Consider the following 12,107-nt stretch of genomic DNA (forward strand, 5'->3'; position numbering starts at 1 on the left):
CATACCTACACATTACAAACAATTGTAATGTTCTGCATTTAATACTTGCTTTCTCTTTCGCAGCTCAATGTGATAATCTTGATTCCTTGAGGGGAAAAATAAAACTCTTTGAAGCTTTTGAAATCATTTCCTGTTCTTAATAGCTGAGACACTTACAGTTCCTGCTCACAGACTTTATACTGGTTAAATGAGTGAATGTGTATCTGCTACATATGGTAAGTATGAACAGCGTCACAGCTGCAGTTGCTGATGCTGCATTCAGATTGTGCAAACTGAGGCTTCAGCCTAAATGGATCCAAGCTTCAGCTTTCTTGATGTAGTCAGGTATCAACAGGGCACCCACAGTAATTCTTTAATCACCTCTGCATACTTTCTGGCTTTTTGTAATTAGTGCAGTAGAGCTGCCACGTCCTCCTCTGTCGTAGTGATCAAGTAGGCTGTGAGCAATGAAACTGCTTTCTGAATGCAGGGTCTCACATTTTCGGCAGACAAGGATTTCACATTTTGGACACATTTTTCCAGAATGTGGTTGCCTTAAAGAACATATTTCTTCCCGTGCTGGTTTCAGCTTTTTGGAACCTTTCCTGTGTAAGCATCTCTTCTTGTCTTCAAAACTCTGACTCCTTCCCTGAGGGCTGGAACAGTCAGAGGAAAGAAAGGTGACAAGTTTAACCTACATATCTCCTAAATGAATGACATCACCAGGAGCAGTTACTGTTGATTTATGAATCCTTACTGAGGCTCTGTGACACACTACGAGCAGGTGCAGTGTATGACCTCCTGCAGAGAACAGGAGTGGGCAGAAAACAGAGAAAACTGGCTCTGGTGTTATGACAGCAGTGACAAGCCATTGTTTTTTTAACATAGAATTATCACAAGGACTGTCCATCACTACTTAAACAAAAATGTAAAATAAAGAAAAAAACTCAGTTTAGCCGGTTAGATAGGCTCTTCAGTTCTTCAGTGTTCACTTCTTCAGTGAGTAATCATGACATACCCTCGTGCATGAAAACAAATTCCATACAGATATGTGCATCTAAATTAAAGGCTCCTGATGTAATAGACTTCATCGATACTATTGTAAGGGTTATTTTTCTCCTAGCATGCAGAAATAATTATGCTAGCTCATAGACAAGCCCTATCTTGTACTGTCTTTGGATAGAGGTTGAAGGGCTGGAGGAAAAGCAGCTTTGATACGCTACATTTTATACAAAATAATACCGTTGAAGGTTAGGGTCATGGTTCATATTCAGCAGCAAGAGCTCACAAACCAGTGCTGAATGGCAGAGATCTTCTGATTTAGCTACTCTATTGTGAAAGTTGTGTAGGCCCTGATGGCCTGAATCTTTAGAATTACTGCCATGCAATATGTCTGCAAAAAACATCCAGTAAAATCTGAAGACTCTCCATTAATGTGATTAATGTGTTACTGCTTTTTTTAGATAAAACTGGGAAAAAACTGTCACTTTCAAATTACTGTCAAGGCTGCACAGCATGGTTTTACTGCTTACGGTGGTGTCTGCCTCTAGAATGCATGCATTAGTAGAATCGTGGATAATAAAGGCAATTGAAGCTCTGGTTCACTAACTTCTTGGATCCTTGCACCTTCCAGTCCACTTCCCCATGAGTGCAACAAGGTAAGCTCCAAAGCAGAGCCCTTGGTTTGGCAGTTGGACTGATCGAAAGATTCTCTCAAAACCAAATCTGGCCTGTTTATTTTAATCTTATATCAAGCTTGTAACCAGTTGCTGTGACTGTCAAACTTAATGTAGTTAGCTGAGTAATTGCTGCGACTTGCATGTACTTCCTGCTAAGACAGTAATTTCATGATCATTAGCAAAGACAGACTCTTTTTAGGAGGTCTGCATAGAAAATAGCTTTTGTAATGGATGAGGAAAGTCCCTGTAAGATTTTATCGTGATACATACGCTGTGTTTATCTCCTGTTAAGGAAAAGTAACATCAAACACAAGGACTCAAGAAGAGAATTTCAAATCTCACAAGAATGATGGAACTATCTCAAATCTAACAGACCACAGAGCAGTAAGCTCCAGTACATTTTCGACTCCTTGCTCACACTCTGATAAAAGGAATATTTTTCCATTAGTTGTCTTTTTTTTTAATCCTCCAACAGGCAGCAAGCACAAAGACTCTATTGTAGGGAAGATATCCCATAGGACTTGGTAGCTGAAACTTTTCAACGCTGATTTTGGTTGCTGCTGCATTGCCGCTGTTTGTGGCACCCTGCAGCTAGAGTTACTTAACTGGTGCAACAAACCTGTTCTTTCTGGAAATGGCCCTGGGCAGCTAGAATGTATGTGCAGACATGAGAATACCGCCCCTCCAAAATCTTCTTGATTGAATGGCAAGAGGAGTCATCAGAAATGATTAAAAGAAGAATATGCAGATACACAAAACTTGGAGACCTTACATTCACACGTCTGTGAGTGGCTTGCTGCTGTTCAGATGAAGTTGTTTAATTAGCCTGTCACAATTTCCTTGTTGGTGAAACTATTAATACAGCAGAACATACAAAGGTGTTTCGAGGTGCACTGGAAATGTTTATAAATAAATTTCTCATTTGAATAAGTTTACAAAATAGAATCTCAGATGTACTCACAGTTTATTCCTAGGAGACCCAGAGAAGAAACTCAGTCCAGAAAATCTTTTCTTAAATACTCGCTCCCGCTTCTTTCGGTTGTGTTTCCCATCTCCTGTGCTTTCTTCTGTAAGTTCCTTCTTTCCTTTCTGCCAGCTCATTTTATCTGTTGTAACAGCAGCACCTGCTTGGATGAAAGCAGAAGTCTGAACAGCTTTTTGAAATAGCCTCTCCCTTGCTGTGTTGCACCTGGCAAATTCTTGCTCTGTTTCTCTACAGACCTGTAAGGTTCCTGGCTATGCGGAAGGCTTAGCAGAGATCAGCCAGCAGATGCTTTCCATCAGATGGAACAAGTGTGTGCTTTGAAAAATCCTGCAGCCACAAGGCAAATTGGCTATTCTTCCTCAACCGCTATTCCACATGATTATGGAAAGGAGGCTTGGGCATAGAATATAATAAATACTTCCTTTTCCGTGCACTCTTTCATGATTAGGCTCATTGGTGAAAAGCAAGAAAGGAGGAGGAGGCTCATTTGATAAAGGAGCCAGGAGCCAACAAAACAGTTTTGCACAGAGGACAGAAGCAGACAAACAAATGCTGTGAGATGGAACATACACTGCAATGCAAAAACCAGAACCCTGGAAAGATGAAGAACCAACTGGGGATTTTAGTTAAGGCTTGGAAATTGTTTCCTCTTTCTTTTGATGAAGCACTTGATTAGGCTGCATTTCCGCATTGCATTGCTTTGTCTCCAAGAATTATCCCTTCAGCCTCACTGATCAAATTAGTCTCTCTGCTCTACATTTGATACTTAGTAATTGCATTAACTTTTGGTTGCTTGGCTTGGAGGGTACTGTCCACCCTTCTAATGACTGGAAGTGCTCGTCTGTTTCTACCTGTTGTTCAAAATATTTTCCACTGCTCTTCCATGGATCTTCCTCTAAAACAAGGCATACAAACTTTGTAGTCTGTATCAAAAACAAAACCAACCATTCTGAGCTACATACTTCTCTGATTTTATCCTTTATCCCTTTCATTCCTTGCTCTCAACTACCCACCAAAACCAGATTTTTAAATACAGTGCTCCATAACTAGTTTTTACAGTAGGACAAACGCAGAAAATAGGGTCTCAGTGTGCCAGTGCTTTACAAGATCAGTCCCTAAGACTGTTTTTCACTGTCGTGATTATTTACCAAGAATGTATATTGACCTATTTACAAGCATAAATTCCTGGAATGAGCAGTAAGCAATACATCTTGCTCTCATGCTTGGTAATGAGACCCCCAGCTTTCAACAAAACTTAGGTAAGTTGGAACTGTTTCTTCACAAATGGCAGAAAATATTTTTTATGAAGTAAACTAAAATCAGTTCATCGACCTGCACAAGGAAACTGGCAGTAATTGATGAGTGAATGAAAGTTGTGAAGGAAAGAAAACTATCCCCTTCATAATTAAAAGAATGCAGTTTTTAATTTGTATCAAAACAATCTGCAAGTTCAAGGCCTGTATTGGGCATACAGTGGTGCTGAAGTGAAGCCTTGCAGAACAGAGCAGTCTTTGGCAAACAAAAAGCAGCAGCTGGGGAGGCAGGAATCTGTCTTACCTCTAAGAAGTGAGCTTCAAAGGCTTTTGCTGCAGGATCTTTCAGTACTAATCCCTCTTGTCTAAAAGATCAAGAGAAGAAAATGTAACATTGAAAGTACAGGTGTAACTGTATGAAAATTGGTGGCAAAAAATAGAAGATACACAGAAAGGATCTTTTCTAAAGCCTTTTAGTCAATAATAATAACACACAATAATTTCAATTTCACTCCTTCAAACATGGTATTATTTGGCTGTCTATCCAATGCAACTCTAAGGATGTAGGTGGAATTCTTCTATATTTGTTTAAATGTGTTGCTATATTAGAAGATTTGAATATCCAGAATTTTATTGTCTTGCTTTTATTCTGGGTTTAAATCCTGTGAAACTTGACTACTGTTGCCTTCAATATACTGATTGTTTGCCACAACTTTCATATTTAACAACTGCAATAGCCGGTTGTGGCCTTGTTAGCTAAAGTAATCAGTAATAATGTTATCATAGCCAGCCTTGAGATTTACATTTTTATGCAGTCGGTTATTTAACAAGTAGCTCAGTGGCTCTCTGCAACAGGAATCCTGCTTGAGATCTGGGAGACAATTAGTTTGTCTGTAAATCTCAGTTAAACAACAGCGTGCAACACTTCAGGAGTCTCTGTGTTACCTCTGTATGCTGTCTCTGAAAAGCAAGGTCTGGTACCTGCTAGACTATCGATGTCAGAACTGATCCACAGTGACACTGCTTTCATTCCTGGACGACTTGAACAGCAGCTTGGCATCTCTGTATGTGCTATCATATTTATATGATTTCAGGACTAACTGAATTACAGAAAGGGTAAAGAAAAGCAAATTACAAATGACACTGACAATTTTCCCTACCCAGGTCTGGCAGGATGTAGGAAAATCATTTTCCACGAATGGAGCATCTCCACAGCTAGCCCTCCAATCGCAGTACACACAGCAGGCTGCAGCCAGATGGTAGATCCTGAGATAAAGAACAGAGCTGTAGGTAAAGCTTTGTGGCAGGGACTGTCGGGCAAACATGCAGGGCAAAGGTGCCAGACAGGAAGGCAGGTCAGGAGAGGGGAAATGATATAACAGCAACTTGGGGAAGATCTCTGTGTCCCCAGGATGCAGCTTTTCTGATCCAGTTCTGTGTCAAGATTGGTTCGAATTCTGACCATATTCTTCCTGCCACCACAGGGTGTCTCTGCATCTCCTCAAACACTGAAGGCTCTGGCAGCCTTCAACACCAACCTGTGGTCTCTTTCAAGGAGGTGTAGGCCTAAAGGGAAACAACCCCCCCCTTAGCAGTGGATTTTCTTCAGGATCACAAGCCTGCTTGGGGTAGAATGGTGATGCCTTTGCTAGTGGAATTTCTTCATTTGAAGATAAAGCCACAGTACAGCGATGCACCTCAATTGGCTTTAAAGGCTCTCCCCTACAGGACTGAAACCAGCTGTGGCATCTGATGTGGCACACTGACCTACATCAAGCTCATTCTGCTGGTGCAGGGTTAGCAAGGTTTGAGGCACTCTCCCTGTACCGACACTCTTTCTGCTAAAGCAGACAATCTCTCTGTGCCCTTTTACCTTTGTGCTCATGTGCTTAGGATAATTTGACATAAATGAAGTTGTGTGCTTGTACCAGATGTGGATCAAGTTAATTCTAACATCATTAAGGGCAGAACAATAGAAAAACTGAAAAACACTTGAAATACACTAGCTCAACTACTAACAGTTCCCAATACAGAGGCAGATTAAATGTTGTCTACCTACTTGTGTATCTCTTCCCAAGGCCCCATTCTCTTTTCCTGGCAGTAAGTAAATACAATGAGGTCATCATTTGCACAGTTATGGAGGTGATGACTGTCCATCAGTGGTCATCAAAAATGCAGGAACATAACATCTTGTCCTAAAAGATGGAAGTGTTGCTCTTCAGACTTTAGCTTACCTCTCCAACCATTTCTAATATGTTACTTAACCAGTGTTTGTCTTGGAAGTGATCTTACTCAGTAATCTCTTCCCTGAGCACAACCCAGTTTCTGCAACCTTTTTCATGTGAAACTACCTGTGGAAGAAGGAATGCTCCAAATGAGAGTTTTCTTCATGTAAATTAAAAAAAAAAAAAAAAGAAAAAAAGAAAATGAATTCAAGGGTTGGAATAAAACCAGTGACCTGGACTTTGACTTAGAAACAGCTGAGCATCGTAATATCTGGGCTGTGTATTGCTGCTGTGGGTGTTCTCATATTCCCTGATTATTTTTCTTCTTCCCATGAAAACCTTCAACTTGATAGCAAGCTTAGGAACTGACAAGTTCCTTTGCCATCCACCTCAGCATTTGCTTGTTGCTTAGAGGAACAGGTCATCTTGTCCTTGGCTTCAAACATGTAGAAAACACAGATTTAATCTGATCATGCTGTTATACTTTATCCCCAGCAAGCACCCCAAGATCAGGTACCCCAAGATCTGGGGTCTAGATATGTACAAAAGCTCTTAAGTCCTTGCCTTACTTGTGTATATGCTTGTTTCTAAAGGCTCACGGTAGCTCTCCTTGAAATGGAAAGTTTGCAAAGCGTCAGGCCATGGTGTCTGGTGTGGTGCTTCCATAAGTAAAGCACAACAAACCACCAGTGGGGACAGCAAGGTTAAGTTCCCACTTCTTTTAAAAGCTGTGTTACCTTTTATCCTCTTTGGCCTTTATGTTGGGTATGGCCTTGGATCAAGTGCACAGGGGCACGTTCTGCTTCAATGGAAGTTTGGCTGTGTGAGGGAGCTGAAGAAATGCTGACTTTAATGAAGGAGATTCAAAGTGGAGAGTGGCTGCCCCGACCTAGGTTTAGTGGGAGTCAAAGGCTGCAAGAAGCCCGAGGCAGAAGCACACGGGCTTTGCAGCCGATACACTTCATTTCGAAGATCACCGTTAGAAAATAATGGTCGATCCAGTAGCTCGCCTGCCTCTGGTTTTGCTGTACACTGTGAGTAGCGATGAGAGCCGCTTTTTGTTCACTCGTGACAGCGCGGACAGAACTGCGATACCTCTCTGCTGTTTGGTTTTGTTTTGTTTCTAGAAAGGGGAGGAAGGAAGAAGATGGCACAGACAAAGGCGACCTCCTCACACCTGCCGTCGGGGCGAGCCCAGCCCTGGAGCCGCACCCCAGGCTCCTGCTGCTCCTCGCGGGGAGGCGGCGCGGGCGGAGCGGCGGCTGCGTTTCCATGAGTCACTCCAGGACTTTCTGCTGCCTGCCGTGAGGTGGGGAGGGGGTACCTCCGTGCTACGTCCTACTCCGTGATGTGAGGCACAGGCATGCTCAGTAGCTGGTGCCTACCCCTCCTCTCTCAGCAACGGTGCCTACAACGCTGAGAGACCGCCGGCAGCCGGAGCGGGGCCGGAAAGCCATCTTTACGGGAGCGGAGGCAGCGGCGGTCGGGAGCCATGTGAGTGCCCGCGGCCGCCAGCGGAGAGCAGAGCCGGGCTCTCCCGCGGCCGCCGGTGGGCTCGGTGCCTGCGGGGCGGGAGGGGGCCGGGGCGAGCCGGTGTCTGGAGCCGCCGCAGCCCTTGTGGGTGGCACCCGCACGGCCGCCGGCTCCGTGGCTCGGGGCTGGGCGGACGCGAGCAGGGCGGCGGAGCGCGGGCTGGGGCTGCGAGCGCTGTGCGCGTAGCCGGCAGGCAGCGGGGAGCTAACTCGGGTGAATAGTCGAAACGCTGGGCCGGGATCCTCAACAGGTGCAGGGCTGTTGAACGGTCTGAGTCACTCAGCGGCGCTGAGCCACGGCTGCCGAGTCCTGTTTATTTTCGCCGTTTGATGAAACGCTCTCTCAAATAGTCGCTGGCTGATCCGCTCAGCCGCGCCGCACCCACGACAAGGGGCCCCTGTCTGCACGGCTCGGTGATTATCTGTTGCTTCTCGTTTGTATCCCTTTAAATCTCTTCCAAATCTTTCAGTTCAGCGTTAACAAAAGCAATGCTCTCTGCTAGACAGTGATGAAGCCTCCAAAGTCAATTCTTAAATCAGAACCGTGCTTAGTTAAGTAGAAATTGATCTGAACTGTGTTCATTCACAAAAAAAATCTGGTGCCTAAACGCACGATTTTACTAGCGTCTCAATTCATTGCTCGTTCACAGTCACTCCTAAGGGACAGCTGGAGAAGATGTCTAAAACAATCTCAGGGAGTGCTACACAGCAGAAAGGAGTGTATGGGGGCTGGAAAGCTGTGGACTTGGGTGGTGGTGGGAGATCTTGGGCTCGGCTGATTCATAGAAGAAGTGGAAACAGCCTTGAGTCTACAAGCACACATTTTGGATTGTTGGCTTTTTTCTTAATGCTCTCTTAGACAATAAGCTTTTATCCATGTTGCCTGAAAGGTTTTCAAGGCAGGGTGCTTCTAAAGGAAATCCTTTATGTAAACACTGAACTTGATCTGGCAAAAAGCTGGTTCACTGTAAGCTTCTGTTGCCTAGTTGTGTTTATATCAAGAGGCAGATGATGACGTCAAATACTTTTGTTTGTATGTGAGCTGTTCTTCAGTGATTAATACAAGTGCTTGCTGTTGTGGCGTTACACAATTGAAACTGTTCCAACATGAAGCAATAACTTGGATAACGTTTGTCTTAACCCACGTATATTTCAGTCTTGGGGTATTTAATGTGGTGCTCATGAGGCTTTGTAAATAAAAGCAGAAAAAGTGAGGTGATGCTGGTAGAACTGGGTTGTGCTTCTGTAAGGGACTTGTATCAAATTCTGACAGGAGTTAGATGGAAAAGAGAAAGCAGTTTTTGTCTGTTTTGACAATAATGTTTCAGTTTGATAACTGAAACAAATCCGAAACAAATAAGCTGCTCGTAATTGGCAGCATCACTGTCAGCTGGCTTCTGTTTCATTGCCAGGTATTGATATGAAGACCTTTTTGTTTTGTTTTGGGAACATCTGCAAGAATATCATGTCCCAGTGGCTTCTGAGTTAGTGATGAACATGAGAGATAAATGTGCACTTAGCGACGGACTTGTAGCCACAGCAACTTTTGTACTTCACAGGACCATAACAGCTAACTGCTAGTGGCAATTAGAGGTTATCTCTGCTGTTACTCCTACAGAATGTTGCAAACATGGACACGTTTCCTCCATGTGTGTGTGGATGTGCATTTGAGATAGGATGCTGTGTCTTCAGCTGGTGTGAAGTAGCATCATTAGTTTTTGACAGTGAGGGCAGTGAGGCCCTGGTGCAGGTTGCCCAGAGAAGTGCATGCTCCATTCCTGGACACATTCAAAGTCAGGCTGGACCAGGCTCTGAGCATCCTGATCTGGCCGTAGATTCATTGCAGGCGAGTTGGACTACATGGCTTTTAAGGGTGCCTTCTAACTCAAACTGTGATTCAGTACAGAACTCTTCCACTGGGTTGTGGGTATACAGCTGTATTCCCAGAGTACTTTCCCAGTTTTCAAGGACTTGAGGCTCAGTGAGTTTCTGAACCACAGGGAGCTTCTTTGTATTTTATGATTCTCAGTGGATTTTGCTGTTATTCTTTCATGAAGGTGTCCAGTTGCTCCATTGGCTGCGTCCAGTAGCAAGGAGCTCCACAACTGAGCTGTGCAGGCTGTGAAAACTGCTTCCTGTTGGTTTTGAGCTAGCAGGTATCAGTTTCACTCTGATCTCCTACTCTGACATTGGAAATCAGTGAACAACGTTCACCACTTTCTCTGTGGCTCGTGATCATGCACTCCAGCAGACCTGCACTGCTTTACATCAGGTGAGAATCTGTCCCTGTGGTTTCTGTAGCAGTGGGCAGAATCCAGGGCAGGTGACACACATTCAGCTAACAGGCATCTTTCTCTTTGGTGAAGGCAGAGGAGAAGAAGTTGTGGCATAAAAAGGTTGAATGAAAGAAGAGGGATATAAAAGAGGTCTACAGTGAGAATAAAGAAGAGTTGGACCTTGCCCAGTGTAGCTGGAAGGGTTGTTCCAGATGTAAGGAGAAGACAAAAATCTGGTTGGAAAAGATATGAGGAGCAGTGAAGAGAGATGAGTAGTCAAAAATGGTGCTCAGATCTGAGGTGCTTATAGGCATTGTTTAGCTCTGGAAAATAAACTAACAGCAGCAGGTGAGGTGCATGGTTTTGTTTCTTCTACAGTGGTCACATCTCAATAGGTAATCATATCTAATAGAAGCTTATGGCATCATGTCATCTGCTGTTTACAGATAGGTCAGTGACCAGACAGCAGGGTGCCTTTGATTGCATTAATCCAACATAAGCTCTATTTCAGGGTACTACTTTTTGAGACAAGCAGCAAAACAAAGCACCTGGCTCTCCCCAGGGCAGAACTGCATCACTAGATCTCATTCCTAGGGCAGCAGTTTCAAAAATAAATGAATAAAATCATGCCTGCTTCGAAGCAGAGCAAGGAGAAGATCCTAGATGAGGCGGCTGGGATTAAAATGCTTCTACCAATGGTAATGAGCATGTTCAGGTAGAATTTCTGTTCAGTTTTTCTGAAAGGAGTAGCATGACTATCTCCTGCTGTAAGGAGAGTTGTACTTAGCCCTCCTTCTGTGGACATAATTTTATGGAACTCAGCAAAATCTCTCTACCACGCCGCTCCTTCATACTGAGCAGCAGAGCCAAACCAATTTAGTGCAGCTCTCTTTGTGATCCCAATCCACTGCATGGGGCGTTCAGTGGGCTGCAAAGTGAGTATGCCCAGTGTTTGTCCTAGGAAATTACAGATGGGATGAATTTTCTAAGTGTGGCAGCACTTCCATGCTGGTAAGTGTCTGCATTCCCCTAGAAATACTTTCCAAAAGAGCTCTGGAAATCCATGGTGGCAGGAAGATTTTGGTCCCCTGTACTCTTGAGCTTTTGCATCTTATGGTCAGGTGCCTCAGAATCAGAGAAGCTAGATTGTTTTGGTATTTTCACATACATATATTTCTCTGTACAGTGAGTCAAAGGGTATAATGGTTTTGAGGGTCCTGTAGTATTGATTCGGGCAGAGTTCTTCGTGTGCAGCAGTAGAAATAAATGCTTCCAGCTCATGTTAGACATTGTTCCTGTTGCATGCACTTGCATTTTGATATAAGGGTGTCCCAAACAGGTTGCAAGTCTTTTGGATATTTAGATGATGAGTGATTGAAAGTGTGGAAATCAAACTGAATGTTGTCTTGAGGACCTCTGTGAAGGATTAAATACCAGCATGGAGACAATTGAAAATTATCTGTGATAAGTACAGGCATAGTGAATATTTTTCACAACAAACATTCTTGAAAATAGGCTAAGTAGGCTAATATGAGTAGGTGAAACCCAAATACATTCAATTCAGTGATCCCTTTCCTTGGAACGTGTTTGAGTTGACCTGCAGGTGGTTTGTGTAGATAGCTGCAGCAGCAGAATAATTTATAGGATACTTGAAGTGGTTTTATTAGAAGCTGAACTAGTCTACCAAAGGAGCATTTCTCCTTTTTAAATGCTTTTTACTCAATTAAGATATTGCTGAAAAATGGATATTTAGAGCACCAGGCAAATCCATGTTCTGTACGCAGGTATGTACTGCTCCCAGCAGGAACTGGCGTAGTTCAGGAAAAGAGCTTGGTATTAAGTGTCCTTTTTCCCTTCATTTCACTGCCCTTCAGCCAGGATGCATGGTAGATTCTCACTGACAGCTTTAGCAAAATGTTTATGGTGCCCTGGAAGGGGCAGTACAGACTGTCCCAAATAAGTACAAATGACTGAACAGCTCATCTTAGGCAATTATGACTTAGAGAGAATATCCTCTCACCTGCGTCATTCAGTGCTGTGTACTGTCATTGCTCATGGCCATTACCAGGAATTAACTATGATGGTGTTTTTTAATGATGCAATTGCTTTTTCTCTGTCTGGACTTGACCCCTCTAAACTCATTTCCTTTATCCACTCAGCCGTCATCAAATGATTGCA

At 43.5% G+C, this 12,107-nt stretch overlaps 1 protein-coding gene and 2 long non-coding RNA genes across 3 annotated transcripts in view; 1 reads left to right on the forward strand and 2 right to left on the reverse strand.

Moving 5' to 3' along the window:
• LOC125697745 (uncharacterized) lies at window positions 1-4,328 on the reverse strand. The gene is made up of 3 exons (XR_007378912.1): window positions 4,201-4,328; window positions 2,620-2,782; window positions 1-635 (listed from the first exon to the last, which is right to left on the reverse strand). It is a non-coding gene; the product is annotated as an uncharacterized LOC125697745 (long non-coding RNA).
• A 613-nt stretch (window positions 4,329-4,941) lies between these two features.
• LOC125697744 (uncharacterized) overlaps window positions 4,942-12,107 on the reverse strand; it is a 61,202-nt gene continuing 54,036 nt past the window's right edge. Inside the window, exon 4 of the long non-coding RNA XR_007378909.1 lies at window positions 4,942-5,162. This is a non-coding gene — a long non-coding RNA (uncharacterized LOC125697744). The remainder of the gene's footprint in view (window positions 5,163-12,107) is intronic.
• LOC125697742 (vesicle-associated membrane protein 2-like) overlaps window positions 6,620-12,107 on the forward strand; it is a 46,477-nt gene continuing 40,989 nt past the window's right edge. Inside the window, exons 1-2 of the mRNA XM_048955299.1 lie at window positions 6,620-7,155; window positions 7,249-7,615. Coding sequence (XP_048811256.1) covers window positions 7,614-7,615 — 2 coding nt within the window. The 5' untranslated portion in view covers window positions 6,620-7,155; window positions 7,249-7,613. The remainder of the gene's footprint in view (window positions 7,156-7,248; window positions 7,616-12,107) is intronic.

Source organism: Lagopus muta, chromosome 9 (assembly GCF_023343835.1).
Source record: "Lagopus muta isolate bLagMut1 chromosome 9, bLagMut1 primary, whole genome shotgun sequence".
In the NCBI taxonomy this organism is placed as follows: domain Eukaryota; kingdom Metazoa; phylum Chordata; class Aves; order Galliformes; family Phasianidae; genus Lagopus; species Lagopus muta.